This window comes from Thermobia domestica, chromosome 16, assembly GCF_964235325.1.
Source record: "Thermobia domestica chromosome 16, izTheDome1.hap1.1, whole genome shotgun sequence".
In the NCBI taxonomy this organism is placed as follows: domain Eukaryota; kingdom Metazoa; phylum Arthropoda; class Insecta; order Zygentoma; family Lepismatidae; genus Thermobia; species Thermobia domestica.
Genome location: NC_137469.1, coordinates 157,648,102 through 157,669,395, shown reverse-complemented (window position 1 = coordinate 157,669,395; position 21,294 = coordinate 157,648,102). Strand labels below are relative to the sequence as shown.

At 36.8% G+C, this 21,294-nt stretch overlaps 1 protein-coding gene across 1 annotated transcript in view; it reads left to right on the top strand.

Moving 5' to 3' along the window:
* LOC145672825 (calcium-activated chloride channel regulator 1-like) overlaps nucleotides 1-21,294 on the top strand; it is a 170,910-nt gene that overhangs the window by 123,614 nt on the left and 26,002 nt on the right. The window contains exons 15-16 of the mRNA XM_081741974.1: nucleotides 8,890-9,009; nucleotides 13,294-13,368. Coding sequence (XP_081598100.1) covers nucleotides 8,890-9,009; nucleotides 13,294-13,368 — 195 coding nt within the window. The remainder of the gene's footprint in view (nucleotides 1-8,889; nucleotides 9,010-13,293; nucleotides 13,369-21,294) is intronic.

The window sequence follows — 21,294 nt, the reverse complement described above, 5'->3', positions numbered from 1 at the left end:
AGTTTTATTTATTTTTGTACATGTTTTCCTCTCCTCGCCCTCCTCTAAGTTCTACCGTCAAAGTGATAGGATAGAAACCACCCCAAGTCTGAACCTCATCTATGTTAAAAATTTGATTGAGATCGGGTAGGGGTTCACGAGTTCTTTAGTCATAAACTTAGTCACTTTTATTTTTATTTATATTGATTTTTGTATATCTTCTCCTCCTCTTCCTCCGCTACGTACTGTCAAAGTAAACTGACAAATAACATTCCAGGTTTGAATCTAGTCTATGTTAAAAATTTGATCGAGATTGGTCGTTTGATTCAAGAGTTATTAAGTTTTATTTATCATTTTATAACTCCCTTCCTCCCCTCTCCTAAGTTTTACCGTCAAACTGAAACACTCCCAGGCCAAAACCTCATCTATGTTGAAAATTTGATCGAGATCGGTTGGGTGGTTCAAGAGATTAGGAGTCACAAACATAGTCACTTTCAATTTTATAATATAGACTTATTGTTGTAGTATAATGTCATATCGCTCAATCTTCGATGTGCCGTATACCTAAGGAGGCTAAAAGTTATATTGATAAACAATTACTCAATGTATAAGCATCCGCCCATGCAGGGACGTACGCAGCGGGTGGGTCCTGGGGGTTCGGACCCCCTCCGAAATTTCGACTTAGCCTAATTTTAGGGGCAATTTTAATAATTTTAATATAAAATACCTTCATATTGAGTTTGGACTCCTCGCGAAATAAATTCCTGCGTACACTATTGCGCCTATGAAATCAAACTTGCGGTCACATGCACTAAGTTCTTGTCAATGTCATGAAAATGTTTTTAGAGTTTCATTTTATGAGTACACATTAAAAATTTCAATCTGAGCTTGAGTCTCGGAGCCAAGGCGATACCCATGTAGTCGGCACCTATGATGTACGGAATTACCAATGTTCAGTATTACATTTGTCTTTAGTTTTGGAAGAACAACACTAATATGCTTTGAAATGAAATGAAGCATCTAGTTTAACGTCCCATGATTATGCACCAAGACTAAGGGAGACGGTGATGATGAGAAATGACTGAAATGGTGGAATAAAGAAAGTAGGAGGAAACGAAAAGAAACAACAAAATCCACGCACACGGTGTTTGTCCACCAAAAAAGCTCATATGGCGCAAGATGACACCTGTGTGACTTGAAAACGAGCAATACAAACAGAAAACGCAAACAACCAACTCAGAAAACGGTATACTGTAGCTATATGGTACACGGATTGCATAAACTACTGGAAACACATTCACTCCAGCGACATTTTTACTGAACCCAAGAAATTCAAGTAAAAGATGTAATGATTTTTGCCCCTTCTTTTTTACACTCTATAAAAAAATTCAAGTAGTACCGGTACTTGTGCAAGACTTTTGCGCAAGAGTCTTGGTCTTGGTCTTGCAGTTATGGTCTTAATCTTGGTCTTGGTCTTGGTCTTGGTCTTACATCGGGATTCCTGATCTTGGTCTTGCATGCAAGACTCTTGCAAAAACTGCAAGACCAAGACTCTAGCGCTCATCACTACCCTTGACTTCAAGCACAAGCGATGTCGTTCGTTACATACATAGTTTGTGCTCATTTTCACACTAATGCCATTGTTTGTGCACGAAACCTCATCATTTGTGCTTCAATAGTTCCTGAGGTATAGGCCACAAACCGAAAACATTGTTGGAAACTGGATACAGATTTTTGTTATTTCTTTTTAAATAAAATGTTTGTATTGCTCCCTTACGTGAATCACAAACGATGCCATTAGTGTCATTGCTTAGTGCGACAGTTGTATTTATTTGTGCACGAAAGCCCATTGTTTGTGCTTTATTGATTCCAGAGATCTAAGCCAAAAACTGGTAGGAGGGCAGCGTGAACTTGGCCCCCTACCAGGTTTTCGCTTATATCTATTTAACTAATAAAGCACAAACCAGGGGCGGATCCAGAGTTAGTTTATTGTGATTTAAATTGCTTGTGTGCTAATTACTTAAAATACTCTTCTATTAACAGTTTGATGTTATCAAAATAATTTGTCTTAAAACTGCGTAAGTATTATTTAGCCCAACATTCGACTATATTACGTTGATAGAAATAAAATGTCCGTTGTGACGACGTCTGGTGGGAAATTCACCTCAGCAGCAAAACACAGGGATTGACTAAGATCGTACGTCTAACGTTACAAACTTTGTATATGTCCAGCAAACAAGCTGGGATACCCATATAGACAAGAGGTGTGCGATATTTAACATGGGGTTCTTTGAAAGTTTACCACAAAAAGCACACAATTTCGAGTTATTTTTGTTTACAGATTCAAACTGGAACATTCTTCACAGCAAGCAGCAAAAACAATTAACAATTTTGTACCAGGAATGACGAATGAACGCGCCACTTGCTGTTAGTTTGCCACATTTTGTTCGGGTGACACAGTATTGTAAAATGAGTTCCGTGGGATCGACCAATATCATATTTGGATGAAATTCTTTGAAACCATGAAGGTAGACCCTTGAAAAAGTATTCGTGCAATTGTAGACGAGTATACACCATACCACTGTCGTTGGGGACTTCATGCACTAGACAAAGTGAATAAAATTGAGCTCATGTGTCCCACATGAGTTGACACTGCTCAACAAGAATCGCTGTCTAAAGGTGTAGCTTACATGAAGAATAACTGGGAAAGTTTCCTGCATCGAAATGTCATTTTAAATCAAACATAGATATGCAATGACAATCGTAAATTTTCGGGACATTGGTTGGACCATGATCAACGTCCAGGACAATTTACTCACCCTCTCTCCACCCACAGAAGGTGTTGTTCCTGGTATACTGGTCTATTGTGAGAGTGATCCATCATATCTTTCTCTGCCGAGGAATATTACATAGTGTTCACTGCAAGGTTCACAGTTGCTTTATGAGGGAACCCACTGGAAGAGTTTATCACAAAATTAAAACGAAAGCTTCTAATTGAATGGGGGGCCAATTTATAGTTGTTGATTTGTGATAATGCAAGGGTCAATTTATAGTTGTTGATTTGTGATAATGCAAACATGAAAAATACCGTCAATACTCAAATAATAATGATTTGTTTTTTTAAAAATCAATAATAACTATTATGGTTAATCATTATTGATTATATTTTTTGCAATAAACCTAAGAGCGTTAAAAACCTAAGTTAAACTTCACCACCATTTTTTTTTAATTTCAGAGAAGTTATTCTGATGTACTTTCTTTGATTTATGTCAGTGATCTAAAAGTATTTTACAAATACACTGGACAAAAGATAAGTTATCACCTGTTGGAATTAATCGTCGTCGTTCTGGTAGAAATAACTAGCTCCAACATATTACTGTTGAAGTAAATTACTTCTGCCAGGACGACGAAGTAATATTTGCCCCTTTTTGTCCTTATAGATGACGATTGACTATTAACACGTCGTCATCGGCGTATGATCATCGAAGTTAACTTAAGTAAGTACCGGTACTCCAATCTGTTGAATGGAAACAGATAATCAAGATTAGTCAAAGCAAAAATGTAACAGAATGCCAAAAACAAGTCAATTTCCTTCGGTACACAGCAACATAAGTTGCTTGATTCGTTGGCGTATCAAAATAAAGTGTTCAATGCGTGTCTACAAGGAATAATCTAACTCTTATATGAAAGCGAAACGGCATCATAGTTGTGGTCGCAAAAGGACTTAAGCAAAAGAGACCTCAGACAAGTTTCATGTCTGCAGTCCATGAAAGCAAGTCCCTTCCAATCCATTTCCAAAAGAACGTTGCAAAGGAAGATTCATGCATTGGACATTTGAAGTCGAGAACCACTGTAGAAGCCACTACTCATTGCGGATTTGTCTGAATTCCAATGATTCTAGGCGTTCAGTACATCGAAAGCACAAACATTTCGTTCACAGTGTCTGGTGCGTGTAGTTAAAGTGAACGAGGTTCTGTTATGGCATGAGATTTGTTTTGTGCCATGATTTAGCTCACTCATACAGGCGAATGTGAACATTTACCAACATATTTATTTGGACATAATTAGCGATCAAGTGTTACCACTGCTTCATGATGAATATGCAGTAGACACTCTCTTTCAGGATGAAACTTTTGTATTGACAAGGCTTAAGACGTTCGTACCTGGTTGAGAAACATTTAGGCAACCTATCACATCTGGTCTGACTTGCAAAATACATAGATTTAAATATAATTGAAAATTTGCGGACTAGAGTAGAACACAGAAATATAGTAGGTATCCCTGTACTTACCTGGAATTATGGTATCTACTTATGAGTACTGCGGTTTTATGTCGCAGGGTACTTCAAAGCGTGATGGAGACACTTCCAAACATATCCAGGCGCGCACCCAAAAAAAGTTTTGGGAAGGTGAGTGGGTACAGTACTACAAAACACTATGTCTATTTAATATTGCACCGGTGTTCTATGATAACAGGCTATGAAGTGCTATCATCTATATTTCCAGAAAAAATATAGAACTAGATTGTTTTTAAACTTAAAAGAAGCAACTGCAAGATCAAATATTTTGGCTACATTAATCATTTCTCTGCTAAAACAAGTAGAGTTTTATGAAGAAAATGTACAAACGTAGTATGTTGAATCACGATGTTTATTACGGCGGGGGGGGGGGGGTGCGGATCCGATTGACACCCTAGGTTTGTCAACCGTTCGTATTTTATGACCTCCTTGTCCAGTGTCCGGTACGAGTACAAAATCCGGTATTTTTTCCTCTTACTAGTCCTACTCTCTCTTCTATTCAGATTATTTTGGAGTGACGAAAGGAATTGTTTGTTGATGAGCATGATTAAAACAGAGCTTATAATTTGCTTGAATATCGACCTGTCGTGCGAGGAATTTGCTGAAGAATTCAAGGCAGGATAATTTATTGAACTTATCAAAACTGCTAAAGGTCAACGAAAGTACATTTTCAAAAGCGCAGCTAACACTGCTTCAACTTCAGCTGTATCTTGCAATTAAATAGTACATCCAGATCCAGTAAAAGTATGTAGGCATTATGAGATATTACCAGCCCCACAGGCCCGTATCCACGGGGGGTCTAGGAGGCTGGGCTCCCCTGAAAGGTTTACGGTAGGCTTGCAAATTAACTATAATATGCTGATGAACTATAATATGATTGGATCGCCCCACCCCCCTTTCTACATTTTTGGGCTGGCTACCGGCCTGCAGCCCCAGCGAAGCTGGTAAAACTTACTTTGAAGTATAGGCCCTATGTTGTGCATGCCATAATTATATTGCTAGTTATATTTGCTTTTCTCTTTTGATGTATTTTTGATGATAGACTACAAAAATTACATGTGCCATCTCAACCAAAACTGGAATAAGTAAGTTTAATAAATACTTCAAAAGTAACTAAACTTATTAAATTCAAACTCCGAATCGGTTAATTTTATGTGAAGTAATCACTTTCAGGTAGTTCACATTTTTGTCAAGCGATGATGTCACAATCTGAAGAGTATACATACTCCAGGACAGTCGTTCTTTCAGAAAAAAAATATTCCGGGGGGCACACTTAGTATTCTGGGGGGACATTGCTGGTATTATTATATTTATTATTATAATTATAGACGTATTATTTTCGTCTTCTCCGGGGATGCACTCTCAGAGCTCCGGAGGGGCATTGCCCCGCAAAAGAACATGTCTGGAAGAAACACTGCTCCAGGAGGGTATCCGGTATTTCCATTTTCAAAAGTTGGCAACCCTACAACACCCGCGTAGGTGCGCCACTGATTCAGACCAGAAGTGATGTTATTGGTGTTAAGTAAGTTCTACGGCGACTACCATTTTGTCCAGGTAGTTATCCTCAATAACTCAGCTAATAATATTCTCTTATAAGATTGCTATTCGCTTTTACTCTGCACGAGTATTTTTGTTTTGATATAAAAAATTTAAAGTGAAGTTTAAAAAATACATTAAGTCATCTTATATGCAAGAAAATGAAAATTCCCTTCGTCTTCAATTTGAGTATTTGCAAATACATGCAGTTTGGGATTAGCCGCCTTTACTCTATCATGCGTAACAGTGTTTGAAATGTTCGACCAAACCGCTTTATTCTGTGTGTACAAATATATATATATATATATATATATATATATATATATATATATATATATATTTGGTCTAGGAATTAATTCGTGCGGTTGGTACGCACACATTGAAGCTGTAGTACAAACACAAAATACATAAATACCTTAAGAAAAATATTGTCCATCGCTAGCCACCACTTTCGCCCATCTGTCAGGCAATGTACGGATTCCGTGGCGAAAGAAGTCCTCATCCTTGGAAGCGATCCAGTCAGAGACCCATGTTTCGATATCTTCTGAAGAAGTAAACCGCTGTCCAATCAAATCGTTGTTCATGCAATCGAACAAGTAGTAGTCCGAAGGAGCAACGTCTGGTGAATACGGCGGGTGGGATAAAACTTCCCATCCGACATTTTCTAAATAGGTTTTGACCGGTTTTGCGACATGTGGGCGAGCGTTATCATGTTGAACAATAAGTTTATCATGTCTGTTCTCCCATTCTGGTCGTGTTCTGGCCAGAGCTTGCTTCAAACGCATTAATTGTCGTCGATAACGTTCTCCATTCATAGTTTCACCCGGTTGCAGCAGCTCATAGTACACCACACCTTTCATATCCCACCATATGCACAGCATAACCTTTGCACAGTGAATATCTCGTTTTGGTTGTGATGGACCTGGTTCACCTGGTTTCACCCAGGCCTTTTTTCGTTTAGGGTTCTCGTAATGGATCCACTTCTCATCACCCGTAATAATTCGATGCAGAAACCCCTTTCTGCTCTGTCATTGAAGCAGCAATTCGCAAATGGTTTTTCGTCTTTCAACGTCTTTGTCTTTCAATTCATGTGGAACCCAATGTGACATCTTTTGAATCATTCCCATGGCTTTCAAGCGTTTGGAGACTGTTGTTTGATCAACGCCTAATGCTGCTGCAAGTTGTTCCTGCGTTTGACACGAATCCTGCTCGAGCAATGCTGTCAATTCTTCGTCTTGAATTTTTTTTGGCTGTCCAGCTCGCTCTTGGTCTGCCAAGCCGAAATCACCACTTCTAAACTGTGCAAACCACTTCTGACACGTTCGCTCAGCTAGAGCATGGTCACCATACACTTCCACCAAAATACGATGACTTTCAGTCGCACTTTTCTGCATGTTAAAGTAATGCAGCAGGACACCCCGCAAAAACACTTTATCAGGCACAAATTGCGCCATGTTCACTTAACTACAAACTGGTGTTGTTGACGCTTTAATCCACTGCCCTATACTACGAACGATACGCGATGACAGGGGTTTGCAACACATGTGTGTATACACGGAACTGTGGGACGCTCCGTTCGTTGCGCCATCTCTTGTCCACCCGCACGAATTAATTCCTAGACCAAATATATATATATATATATATATATGACATGAAAATGTGGAGAAATACTGATGCGTAATGCATGAAATACCGTAAAAATATAGCAAGGATTGGTGTACTGAGATTATTTTAATGTTAACATGTGTACTTATGAAAATTATCATAAGCTCTGTCTGAGAGAAAAAACATTACCTGTCCTTTAGTTTCAAACTCTAAATATACGTACAGTCATGTCCAAAATTATTGTCGGGTGTCTATAAATATGTTGTTGTAGGAATATAATTTGATAACGAATTCACCCGGTATTTCTTATAATGTTAGTATGTGTAAAATCGGCAGAGACATGTATGTGGCAAATTTCATGTCAAAAGAGCAGGAAACAAGAACAATAAAACGAAAATAAAACTTTCTTATCCGTTTAGCAAAATTTTGTTTTTCTCATTCTTTATTTTCGTATTTATAATTCCTTTCCTATGAAATTTACCACAAATATACATTTTCCGATTATACACATAGGGTCAGTATTAAAAGTATCCTGGAAAAATCATTATCAAATTATATTACAAGAAGACAATCTATATATATAAAAGAGAACGTACAAATCCTTTGTCCGCTCATCACGCTAATACGGCTGAACCAATTTCTTTTATTTTTGGGGGGTTATTAGGATTTGGACCCTAGATGGTTTTTATCATATCACTTTAATTTTCAATTACCAGTGTCTTGAGATAATTGACCATTCAGGTGTCCATTACGTACAAATCCTTTGTTAGTTCATCATAGGTATAAAAATAAACGTATGTATATGCAACCCGCATGACCGTGTCACTCGGCGGGTTAACATAAATGACAGGCGTTATAATGGTTTTTATCATATCACTTGAAAGCGAAAAAGTAAAAATTATCTAAGTAACAAAGTTTATTGCGTTCGGGGGTGACCGCAGCGAAGCGGGGCGGGTTAACATAAATGACAGGCGATATAATGTTAACATTTACTGCAATCTTCTATGGTTTTTATCATATCACTTGAAAGCGAAAAAGTAAAAATTATCTAAGTAACAAAGTTTATTGCGTTCCGGGGTGACCGCAGCGAAGCGGGGTGAACGCTGCTAGTTATAGATATGAAACAATCATTTTGGACATGAGTGTACACCTACATATATACCACATTACAATATAGGTATATATATACACTTACAATGTTTATTACCGCCATAGTAATTGTTAACAGGTAAACATTTCCTCATATGGAAGTTTATTTTAGTATTATTTTCTTCATGGAAATATAATAAACAAGTATTGAACTTAACATTCAGAAATTGTTCAAATTATATGTATATTCCTGTATAGTTATAATGACGACACTTTTCTTTTTACTTTAAAATGGTCATAGTCGGTTACACATATATAAATAAGTATTATAAGTGAATAAGCAACTTATAATTCATGTTTTAACACTGTTGTTATGTTTATAGGAGCAGATATTACAGCGAATGATGGGATTTATTCCGCGTATTTCACGAAGTTTGTTGGTAATGGAAGATACGGCGTAGTGACGTACGTCAAAAGCACCTCTCACACAGGAATAATTGATGGTAAGAAACAAACAGCTGCTACATTTTGTAGGAACCACATATTTTAAATGAATATTATATGTACTGGATTTAAAATTTTATTCTCATAGCCTGTAAAATCTATTGAGGGGTAAGATGTTCATACAAAGGGCCGCAACTAGGGGGGGGCAGACGGGGCACGTGCCCCGGGCGCGTGGTTGGAGGGGGCGCTGGAAAGAAGATATATAAATTGTTTTAAAAATCTCACCCTTTCCCTTGAGGAACTTATTCTAGAGGTTAAAAGAAATCAAAAGTTATATATATATATATATATATATATATATATATATATATATATATATATATAGAGAGAGAGAGAGAGAGAGAGAGAGAGAGTCTCATCTAAATAGGTGTAATGTCATACATTAAAAACCTAATATTGCATGCATTTGTTCCCTTTGGCGACCACAGAGAATCTGCCCCCTTTCCTTTTCCTACCAGAAGGAGCTGTTTGTTTGTATAATTCCATTGAGAACAGCTCTGATGTTTAAAACGCTGTTATCAATAGGGGCGGGGGCGAAAAGTTCCCGATTTTTGTTGCTTGCTGGTGGTTCAAGAGTTTAGCTCAGACGCGCCCCCTGTAATGTTACGCAATTGCTGTAATGTTTTTAAACTAGAGGGCAGTTTTGTGGCGGAAAAGATAATTTACACGCCTCGGAGTATTTAATTGTTTCTTGTACGCCTACCAAGAGATTTTGCGAGTGAAGGCTGTATGAAGCTTTATCTATTAGTTTTGCTTGAGAGCTCTTCGAGGCATTTTGAATTATCTATCAGTCCAACTTATGCTTTATTATGTTTTATTGTTAATTTCAATCATTTTTTTTACATTAATCGTTTATAATGTATAATATTTACTATACATTAAATAATCTAAATATCTTGATCTATTTATTAATATTTTATGAAGCAATTTCTTTCATATTTAATGAACTTTCTAGTTAATGCACTGTAAAGAGAGATGCTTTGCTCGAATCAGTTTTTTCTATCACTTGTGTGCACCTTAGAGGTGCATATATACAGAAAGAGAAAGTATACAGAAAGGTGCCCAAAAGGTACAGAAAGTGCTCAAGTTCGAGAGGTACACATAACAATATAGTGTGGAGTTCTTGTGCGCTTCATTGTTGATGGAAAGTTTTCTTCTTTTCTCCACATCAAAGGATTACACGAAAAATTTACAGAAATAAAAATAAGCTTTTCATTGTTGCATTGTTATGTTCTCAATGATTTTGGATCGTAAATATTGGTTTCAAAAATATTTCTCATCAGAATTGGCATTTTGCAAACTCATTGACCATCTGATCAACACTCAAACTATAATGAAAAAACTTTGACGCTTTGGAACACCCTTGACATCAATAGTCTCGCGGGCTACAGATGTAGCCCATGAAACTTTCAAGCAGAATAACAATGAGATCCTTTCGATTTTACGTTTGACCACACCCTAAACACGCAGAATGATAGTTGATAGAAAGGTACACAGAACCCTTTGAGTTATCATCTCGAATTACTTTGCGGCAAGGAAAATAAAAACGCTGGGCTACAATGGTAGCCCGCGCGCGTATTGGAGAGTTAAAGTACTTAAAAATCGATATAACTGGTTTCATTAAGAATGTTATTTACAGTTGCAATCCATAAGTGATACTTTTCTACTAAACCTTGGGGGGGGGGGGGCACCGAATTGTGTGTTTGCCCCGGGTGACAGAAACCCTAGTTGCGGGCCTGTTCATACAACACATATTTTTCTATCATAGCCTTCTAGTATCATTACTCACGTCAACTTGCGACTAAAAACATTCGAATAGTCTTAAAATCATTCGAATAAAAATCACAGGTCCTCATAAAACAAAAGTTAAAAAACCTACGTACGTCCACATGTCCACCTTCAGCTACAGAAAATCCAACACATGGCAGTATAAAATCTCTTCTCCAACACACTTCTGCCATTGCACTGCACTTTCATACAATGCACCATGAGCCTATGAAATAATGTTCTTTTCGCCATCCTCAGATTTCTCCATCATCGTGTAGATCAATCTGAGTTCATTAAAGCTTGAAATGGAGGAGCGAACTTCAAAAAGGACTTCGTGTTATTCAGAATGCAGAATCAGCTTTAATTGTGCGGTTGTTTTATTTGAGAATCCACTGAGTAGCGTGTTGTTCTATCCAACTTTCCAATGGCCGGAGAGATATTTGCTACTGAACTAATTTTCTGGTTCATTTAAGGTAGAGTTGGTCGAATAGTCAATCACAATTTATTGGCCAAACATCACTGAATATCGGGCAAATCACAAAGTCTTTAATTAGAGAAACTTATATTATCTAAAAGTAAATTTCATACCATTATTTAAGTGGGTTTCAATTGAAGTAAAATGCACTCAAATAAAAGGACGAATCACAACACATGGCATACTATTTTCATGAAGAATGGGGGAAACGATTTAACCTTTGTTGTACCAAAAGTTAAATGAGTTTCTTCTGCAACGCTTGTGTTGCTCTGATAAAGAAAAGGAATTTGAAAAGGCATTACCACTTTGGAAAAGAAGAAATGTAACTCCGACTTTCATTCTAAAACTGATTTAATGAAACGGAAAGTGCAGTTCCAATGGCAATTGCAGATCGCCAAAGATTTTTACAGTTTTGAAGTAGAACACAGTTTTGCTGCTCCTGAGCTAAGGCTTAGAAATGACACTGTTTACCTAGCAAATTCTATTAGTGTAGTTCAGGAAATGGTATTATTTCCCATTCCCAACCACGCTACGTTCAAAGCATTTTTCATATTTATCTACTCCACAAAAGTTGCAAGAAGACTGGTGAAGAGTTTGTAGCCACAGAACCTAAAACTATCAACATCGAAGTATACATCAGATCACATTCTACTGAGTCTTCTTTGAAAGTGGTAGGTGTCCTTAGCCCTCAAAATGCAACCCTAGAGACGTAAAATGCTACTTTTTGTATGTTTGATCTCGTGAAAAGAACATTTCTTCTTATTTCTTACAAATTTTCTAACCATTGTCACATACCGTTCAGACGTCACTGTCTGTTCAACGAATGTAATGAACACGCAACTACGTTATATAACACACCAGACCAAACGTCAATCTTCTGTGAATTCAGAAGCAGTTCCTCAACACACGTGGGTTGCCACTGGCCCATACTCGAGAATTTTGGTCATTAATGTATCCATCCAAGCAGAACTATGTCTCATCATTTCAGTACCAATCATGGAGCTCCTTCCCTTCTGGCGTTACAGATTTCATGAGCCAACGACGATAGTCTTGTCGAGCATCCATGTCTTCAGGTAGCAATTACTGGATTGTTCTAACTTTAGAGTATATGGGTACAATTGCAAACATTTGTGCAAAACTATGTGTCTTCTACCAATGGAGAGCCCAGATCAGCTCGAAAGTCGTCAAACTGATTTTTCTTGACTTACTTTGCATATCAATCAACTGTTCTTCTGCTAACAACCATGGTCCAGCGCTTCTCCATACACTACTTGTCTCCTGAAACTTGTACAGCCTGGATGGAGGATTTGTTGGAGCATTTGTTCCGTACTTCTGTGTATGGATAACTCCTGGTGCGGATGTACTCTCTCATAATGAAAATACGCTGTTATTACTACTAGTTGTTCTCCTCAAACCTTCGGCCTGCCGTAAACCATGGTTTAAAATCATGAATATTTAAAATCTCTAATTGTTTGCATTTTTTTAGTTTGCACACCAACCACCAAGGTTCATATACCCTGTATTTATGCCATTCCTCGTTACACACAACATTGTATTGATTTAAATTATTGTAACAAGCGATAGCACAGGTAGCGACATCTATTAGTATATCTATTTACTATTATAAAGTAACGTGATGCGCAAACTGACAGATTGAAGCGTTTATCTTGTATTATCAGGATTTATTGATGTATAATCTTGTTCAAAATATCTTGGCCATCTTCCCTGTTTTAGACGACAATATTCTAGCAACCATACGTAAATTGTTCCTATCCTTTGGCTGTAAATATAGATCTTAATTGAGCAAAGAAAATCTACATTTGTTTTATTTAATTCCGTATATAAGTAAGAGTGCTGGGTTTTCCAAAGAGAGGTGGATGTCCAGGGTCTTGTTAAATGAGACCGTGTTAAATGAGACGTTTTATCAATATTTGTTATAAAGAAGAGCAAATATTGATTTAATAATATAATCATGGAATTACTTTAGTGTTTGTGTGACTTATACGTTTTCTACAATAAAAAAACAACACATATTTTGCAGATACAGATGAAGTTGGAGAAGAAACTACCCCTGGAGGATCTCTATCATATTTTATAAAGAAATTTCCGGATGAAGGTAAGCTCTGCATTGCTGTATTTTTATATCATCCTTCTTTCTTAGTGCTATAAGATTTATGAGTGTTATAAGGTATATTTGGTGTTAACAGGCAGATGTACCAGTTAGATTCAAAATTAAAAGTAAAAACATTCCAAAATATGGATCATTGAAACTTTTTAATAGCGGTTTAGTCTAGATAGGCATCCTCAGAATCTTGCTTGTTTGTTAAGACTGTGTGAATTTGCTCAAGCAAAGTACCAGAAGTTGTAATGAATAAAAAAATATCGCCAGATCAGTGATTTTGCTTCGATATTTTGTGACGCCGTATCGAGCAGTTCGTGTGGAGCGGACTGTTTAAACACGAAAACAGCAGTGAATTCGTCCTGGACGCGTAAGGCAAAGTAAATCAGTTACAGTAAAATTAATAAGCTCATGGAACAAGCAACAAAATACAAGCCATCAATACTTCGTTCATTCAAGCCCTTTTGGAAAGATTTCTATCTTTTTCATAGAAAACAATAGTAGTATCTTTAATATGTTAAAAAAAAAATAACAGATTAACCGAAGAAGTTTAACATCAAGCAGCATTATATAGCTTATCGTGCCAATGAGCATGATTATGTTTGAAGGACAAGGGAAACGAATGTTAATAAATGTGAGTAATTGCTATATTATTATTAGATATTGTAACTATGGCTTTTCAATCTCTGCTGGTAGCTGAAGGATAAACAGTAACATCCTAGTACGTTATATACATTCTCATAAATTACATACAAATAGTTATTCAGGTTTCTGCAAAATAAATAAATAACTAAATAAAGTGACCATTGAGAAAATACAGACCATTCTTGATTTTAGAAATACCCTTCAGGTTTACAACGATGTTATCAACCACCCTATATATCACCTGTAAATGATGTTCGCCCTCACTTAAGAGATCTTCATATATGTTCTTACTTTATTTATATTTTCTGCTTTTTCATTATGGTAAGATAAAAATTTTTGTTAAACAAATAAGAAATTATTTTTAACGACCGATGGAAATACTGCACAAAAATAGAGTTGAAAAATCTGAATCAACCTGAATATCAACTGTAAATAGATTTTAACACTAAAAGATATCTATATCTATCTCAAAATTTTGTGATCCTTAACGCACGACCATAGCAAGTGACCGGAGATTTAGAAATGATCATGACAGCGCAGGAGAGCTCAAGGAAAAAGGGTGAGAACTGTTCTTCAAATATTTCGAAAAAATCAGCTTTTATCTCGGAAACAAAACCTTTATTGACTGACGTTTGCTGAAATTCAGTGGTGCCATTCGGAGCATCAGCATTCGAATCAAAGTGCACTTTCCTTCAAACTTACCTCGCTGTACGGCTATTTTTGGAAGTAAACCTAACAATATTGGTACCGTTGGAAAGATAATTTAATGCTATAAGAATTTCATTAGAGATGTTTTTTTTCCATATCTCAACACACTGGGAAAATACAAAGCAAAAAAGAAAATATTAAGGACAAAATATGTTAGTTTTTAATGTTTAAGTTAAATTTTCCGAAAGCCCGTTGGGTCTATCCAAAGCATGAATAGACAAAATCATAATGCACATGTTAGAAATAAAACCGGAAGAAGAAATTCATTAATATCGTGATTAGTTTCGGATATATGGCCTTTTATTTGAAACACTAATTTTTTAGCTTCAGTAGATGGGGGAAGGGGTGGACGGGTGGACGGGTGGACCTTCCGCTCGTATCAAGCGACCGGCGGTCTAGAAATGATAAGGATAGGGGACTTGATAATTTAGGACCACCGTTTGCTTTTACTCTCTCGGGTTGATCCAACTTCTTATTTTGGAGACTTTTCCAGATTGTGCCTGTCGACTAATATGAAAATGCACAACACCTGCAGAATGATTAATTCGATAAACAGGACTCTGCAAAATTGCTCGATAATGGGCACCGTGTAAAAGTGCATCGTATGAAAATGGACGGAATCGACTGAACCCAAAGATGAAAGAGAAAACAACTTGACTCTACTGAAAATAACGTCTCTTAAGAAAAAGTTTTTTTTTTTTTTTTTTTTTTTTTTGCTAATCATATTCATGTTGCAAACTGCAGTAAAGAAAGGTAAATATCTACCTGATAGTGAACCTAAAATCCCATTAGCACCATGATAAATGTATCTAATTATAAATTCAGAACGAAGGATTGCGCTTACTGTTTCGATACTTAAGAGAAATGACACATCATGAATGTTCCGAGATTTCTTGAAACTGAAGACTTTATACTGCATCTAGCATCACAGGTGGAAGAGAGAAAAGAACAAAAAAAAAAAAAAAAAAAAAACCGTACCGTAGTGTTCTGTAGGCAATTAGCATATTGAAATCACAACCCTTATATCACAAAGTAGGAATGGCAAACTATAGATATTTGATATGTAAACTTTTTATAATGAAGAAATATTTTTCTACTAAATATATACGAGGAACTCAAATATAAAATGAGATATATCCCTACAAATGTTTTCTGAGAAATGAGCAAAATATCCTGTTAATATATATTTAATGTTCAATTTATATTTTTTTTTATTGTAATTCAATAACTCACACAGTGACAAGAATGGAGAGAAAGTACAATCACCTTCAATACTAATCCAATAAGGAGTTATTTAGCTTTATAAAATGGATATAACTTCGTTTACACCGAACAAGGGATGTAACTTGTTTCGCACTGAATCATGATGAAATTGTAATATTAATTTTCCAGTGGTTTTTTGAAATAACTATTGAAAACATGGTTTTTAATGCAGTTCATTCGCATTATCTTAAAAATATGATTTCCAGAAATAATTGAAAATGTAATATTTAATTTAGGGATGGTTCCGAGACCGAGACGGGCTTTTATATACCGATACGAAATCGAGACGGATTTTATATAACCGAGACGAGAGTTCGGTCAGTCTCGAAAGTCTCGGTCTCGTCTCGAATGTTGATAAAAATTAAAATTGCCTTCACTCAAAATTTCTTTCGTCGCAGTGTTAGATAATATGGGAACGGTTGACTGATGTACAGTCCTGTATTTAGGGGGTGCCTATTAGGCTCAAACCTCCCCGAAATAAATTTATGATCATTTTTTCGCACTGCACGTACAGCACAAATCTTTCTTACCCGTTCCTCAAACCTCTCCCGAAACAAAATCCACTGCTGATGTAGCCTTCTCTCTCTCTCTCTCTCTCTCTCTCTCTCTCTATATATATATATATATATATATATATATATATATATATATATATAGGATGTTTCAAAACAACACCGACAACGTTTAGGAGGTGATTCCTGACACCAAGATAAGACAAAAAGTGTAGATAAACCTGTGTGCGCAAATGCTTCCTTTCGGAGTTATAAGCTGCGGAAAACATGAAAAAATAAACTTCAATGGTCCGTAGCTCCAATACTGTGGGATCTACGGTAGTCGGGTCAAAACTTCATTTAGGAACTAATATGCGCCCTATCCAAAAATACATGTTTCAGAACCCTGTGGTACTCACGCAACAATTTACATAGAGGGAATTTGGCTAAGGGCATATAATTTGAAGTACTCACCAACTACCTCTGTAAAAACTGTTGCAGAAGTACAGGCGCGGATCCAAGGGGGGCTATAGAAGCTATAGCCCTTCCCTTTGACGCTCAGGTATACACTGGATAAAATGGGCTTTAATCCTGCTTTACACTGGGTAAAGCGGCAAACTTGGGTTAAGCTCCTCCTTTGATCATATCCTGGATCCGCCACTATATATATATATATATATATATATATATATATATATATATATAGATAGATAGATAGATAGATAGATAGATAGATAGATAAATAGATAGATATAGAGATAGATAGATAGATAGATAGATAGATAGATAGATAGATAGATAGATAGATAGATAGATAGATAGATAGATAGATAGATAGATAGATAGATAGATAGATAATATAAATAAAATATAATTTGTGTGTTTGTCTGTCCATCTGTCTGTGTCAGGTCTGGGGACCAGACTAGTGGACCGAGAGTTGTCAAATTTTGGACTCGGATACCTTGATTCAGACCGCAGACCAAGACGAAGTGTTTTTTTTATACAACCAGTGACTCTCAGGGTGGTCACTTCCAAATTCAGCCCATTCGGCTGCGGGCGGGGGTTACCGAGACACATAAAAATATTAAAAACTGACAGATATTAGTGTCATATCAATATTTTTGTGGTCACTGAGATCAATGGTGACACTTCCAGTAGCGATGACTTCAAATTCAACTACCATTCATTGTATATGGGCCGGGGGTCACTGAGGGGGGATACCGATACATGTAAAACAATCCAAAATTACAGATATCCACATGTCAGTGTCAAATCCATAGTTTTCGCGGTCGCTGAGATCAATAGTGACGCTTCCATTAGCGATGACTTTCAAATTCAGCTACCATTGTACGCGACCCGGGGGGCCCTAACGGCACAATTACATAGCAGGCATATGCCTATCATGTTTCCTCAGGAACATGGGAATGTGTCCAGTATGTGCCTTATGTACCTCTGAGAGAGAAATCACATGAAATCAAAAATCCGTCACTAGGAACATACATGGCATGTACCTGGGGAACGTGCCTATGTTCTAGGTATGTTCCTCATGGCGTAAGCGTCAATGAACCACATAATTACTCCCTCAAAATATGTTAAATCGCCTATATGCGTAATGTGTTTACATTAAGGAGAGTCTAAAAAACACTTTAAACAGGTAAAAAGAAGTGTATCCAAGGGTAGGCGCGAACCACCAACCTTTGGATTACTAGCCGCGTGCTTTTCCGACTTGGCCACGCGCACGACGAAGAGAACGTCGTTTGTAGACGGATAAATTGTTGAGGTCTTTTGAATTTGGCTAATCAGTGTTCCTTTAACCACGTATATTTGACGATAATCGTTTGGGATCAGAGAAAATCTGCTCGCCATATAATTTTATAACAAAATGACGAGTGTCTATTTACTTTATTTCATGGTTCCTCCATATTCACTTTCAAATGATCGGCGACAGTTGGTATCTAATAAAGTTGATGCGTTTCTTGTTTCTTGTACACAATCACTTAAAAAAAGAAGTAACAAATGTAACAAAGAAGTAACAAGTGTTTTCCGAGACATATAAAAGTAGTATTGACTGATATTAGTATCGAATTCAGTTTTCGTGGTCGCTGACATAAATGGTGAAACTCGGATAGCATTAACTTCCAAATTCATCCCATTCGGCTTTGGGCCGGGGGTCACCAGGATAATACCGAGAAATGTAAAAATAATCCAAAATGATCGATATCAGTGTCAAATTCATAGTTTTAACGGTCGCTAAGATGAATGATGATATTCCCATAGGCGTTGAGTTCCAAATACAGGGGGTGTTTACCAGGATATGTAACAGTAGCAGAAAATGGCCGATATCTTTTTCTTCCGTTGTTTGTTTGCATAGATATTTTGTCTGACCCGTGGAAAGAATGGGTATTTCAGCTAGTATATATATATATATATATATATATATATATATATATATATATATATATATATATATATATAGACCCTAGTGATACTGTACTTCCATAGTACAATTCGTTTTCCAGACCCGAGTCGTTGACACATTGACATTTTGATCGGCTATATTGGGTTCAATACGTCAACGTCCGCGAAATTTCAAATCAATAGATACGTAGTGTTCATACATATATCAATCTGCAAAACATTAAGTCAATCTGCCCATGGGAAGTGGATGACAGATTGCTTGCAAGAGTCGATTGGTATGACCTTCGGGAGGCCATATTGGATTTATCCTTTGCTGTCGGCCCGGCATATTTTACCAGTATGCCTTCATGACCCTCCTCTATCTAAATACGCGCAGTTTCCGGATCCCCGATTCTTGGGAGAGAACCTTTACTTGTACACTGGTATACACTTTAGATTAAAACCGTGCTTAATTAAAAGTTCCAATTACACCCTAATTACATTTCACTTGTTTTAGTTTGACCATCGACCGCCTCAAACTCGATCCATTGAAAAAAGCGAATTCCAGATATAAGGAGAAAACGAGGATAAAATACTTTCTGTTGTGAACATCATGACAAGACGGTAATATCAATTGTAGTACTGGGTGCAACACTCTTATTTCATGTGGCTACGTACGTCAGTAAGTGAGAGCACCAATTACTCCCGTGAAAACAGTAAGCACCGCTCTCACTTACTGACTATGTCGCCATGGGAAATGAGGGTGTTTCACCCAGTTTTACGATTGACACCACCGTCTTGTCATGGTGTTCCCAACAACAAAAAGCATTATCATCGTTTTCTTCTGAAATCTGGACTTGGCTTTTTTTCAGTGTATATGCAATTATTCAAAGACTTCCAGTTAGTAATACGCATTGTGTTGGTTTTTGGCTGGTTTGTTTTAGCTTAACGTCCCACGGTTATGCTAGGGCGGCTAAAGGAGACATCAAGCTACTGATCATAGTGGAACCACTTCGGTCGTTCAACTGTACGCACCGGGAATCGAACTTGGGACTATGCGAATTGTAGTCAAGCGTGCTGCTTACGGCTCTGCTGTAGTCAAGCGTGCTGTAGTCTGCTTACGTCTCTGCGTGACATCATTGAAATTCTATGGTTAATCAGAGAAAATAATAAATAAAATAAAAATAAAAATAAATAAATAATTTTCAAAACTTTTTTATACTTCACATAAACTACTGCGATGAGTAGTACGAAGAGTAAAACTAGATATTTCCAAAAGGAAACAAATTATTGTTTTGTCCTACTTAGAAGAGTAACAATAACTCTGTGGGGCCACAAAGCTGATTTCGTCGCCACCGAGGGGCGACATTTTTCCTAGCGTACAAAGAGATAGATGTGCAATATCCATGATAATTTATTTAAAGTATAACAGTACATTGTTCAATTTCTTAGGTATTATCCTTTTTTCAGTTCTCAGAGTAGAAATTTTGTAAGACTGACTGGGTTTTTCGACGTCCTTATGGTGAGAACCCCGGGACACTGTCCCAGTTGCTCCTGCCTAGTTACGACTCTGGATATATACTTATGTAATGCATTACGACCTTATGAACCTGTATAAGAAACAGAATGTACTTAAATTGAGACGCGAACTATACGAAATATCGGACTTTGCATCTAAGTTCTTTGGTGATCCAACCCAAGACCACACATAGCAAAGGTGAGTGCCTTAGCTCCCACCACAAGGTCCAGGAAGTTCGTGTAATAAAGTATAAATTAAACACGGAGGTGTGAAACGCTAATAAAGCATTTGATCAATTAGAAACAAAATATACTGTAGTAATAATTTACCCTATTTGTTACGATCATTAATGTTATATTCTGCTTTTAAAATGACAGTCAAAGCAGAATGTATTGGATAATAAATGAGATATTGTAAAACTTTAATTTCGGTCCGATTTAATACATTCGTGCTGCTATGTGTTGCGTTATCCGTTAAAAGGTATTGATCAATTCCGATTCAAAGAAAGGAAATAAACTACTGTATAGTACTGGTGTAAATGTAATAGAGTTTAATTTTATAGGCAGTACTGAGGCTATATGAGACAAAGTCTATTGCTGAAAAGTGAAATATGTGTTACTATTAGGGTTTTTCCCCATATATGATATACCCACTGACGATTGAACCTGGAACACACGCATGGAAAGCATTAGCGCTAGCAAATTAGCTATGAAGAGGTACAGCGTGCCATAATTGTCAAGAATGAAGGCAAAAAATAAGAAGCGGAAACGACAGACTATACGATAATAATACTTTCACAATTTTAATTTCCCACTATTTATTTTGAGACTTTCGAGACGAGACCGAGATTTGGTTCTCGAGACCGAGACTGAGATCGAGACAAGCATTGTTGACCGAGAC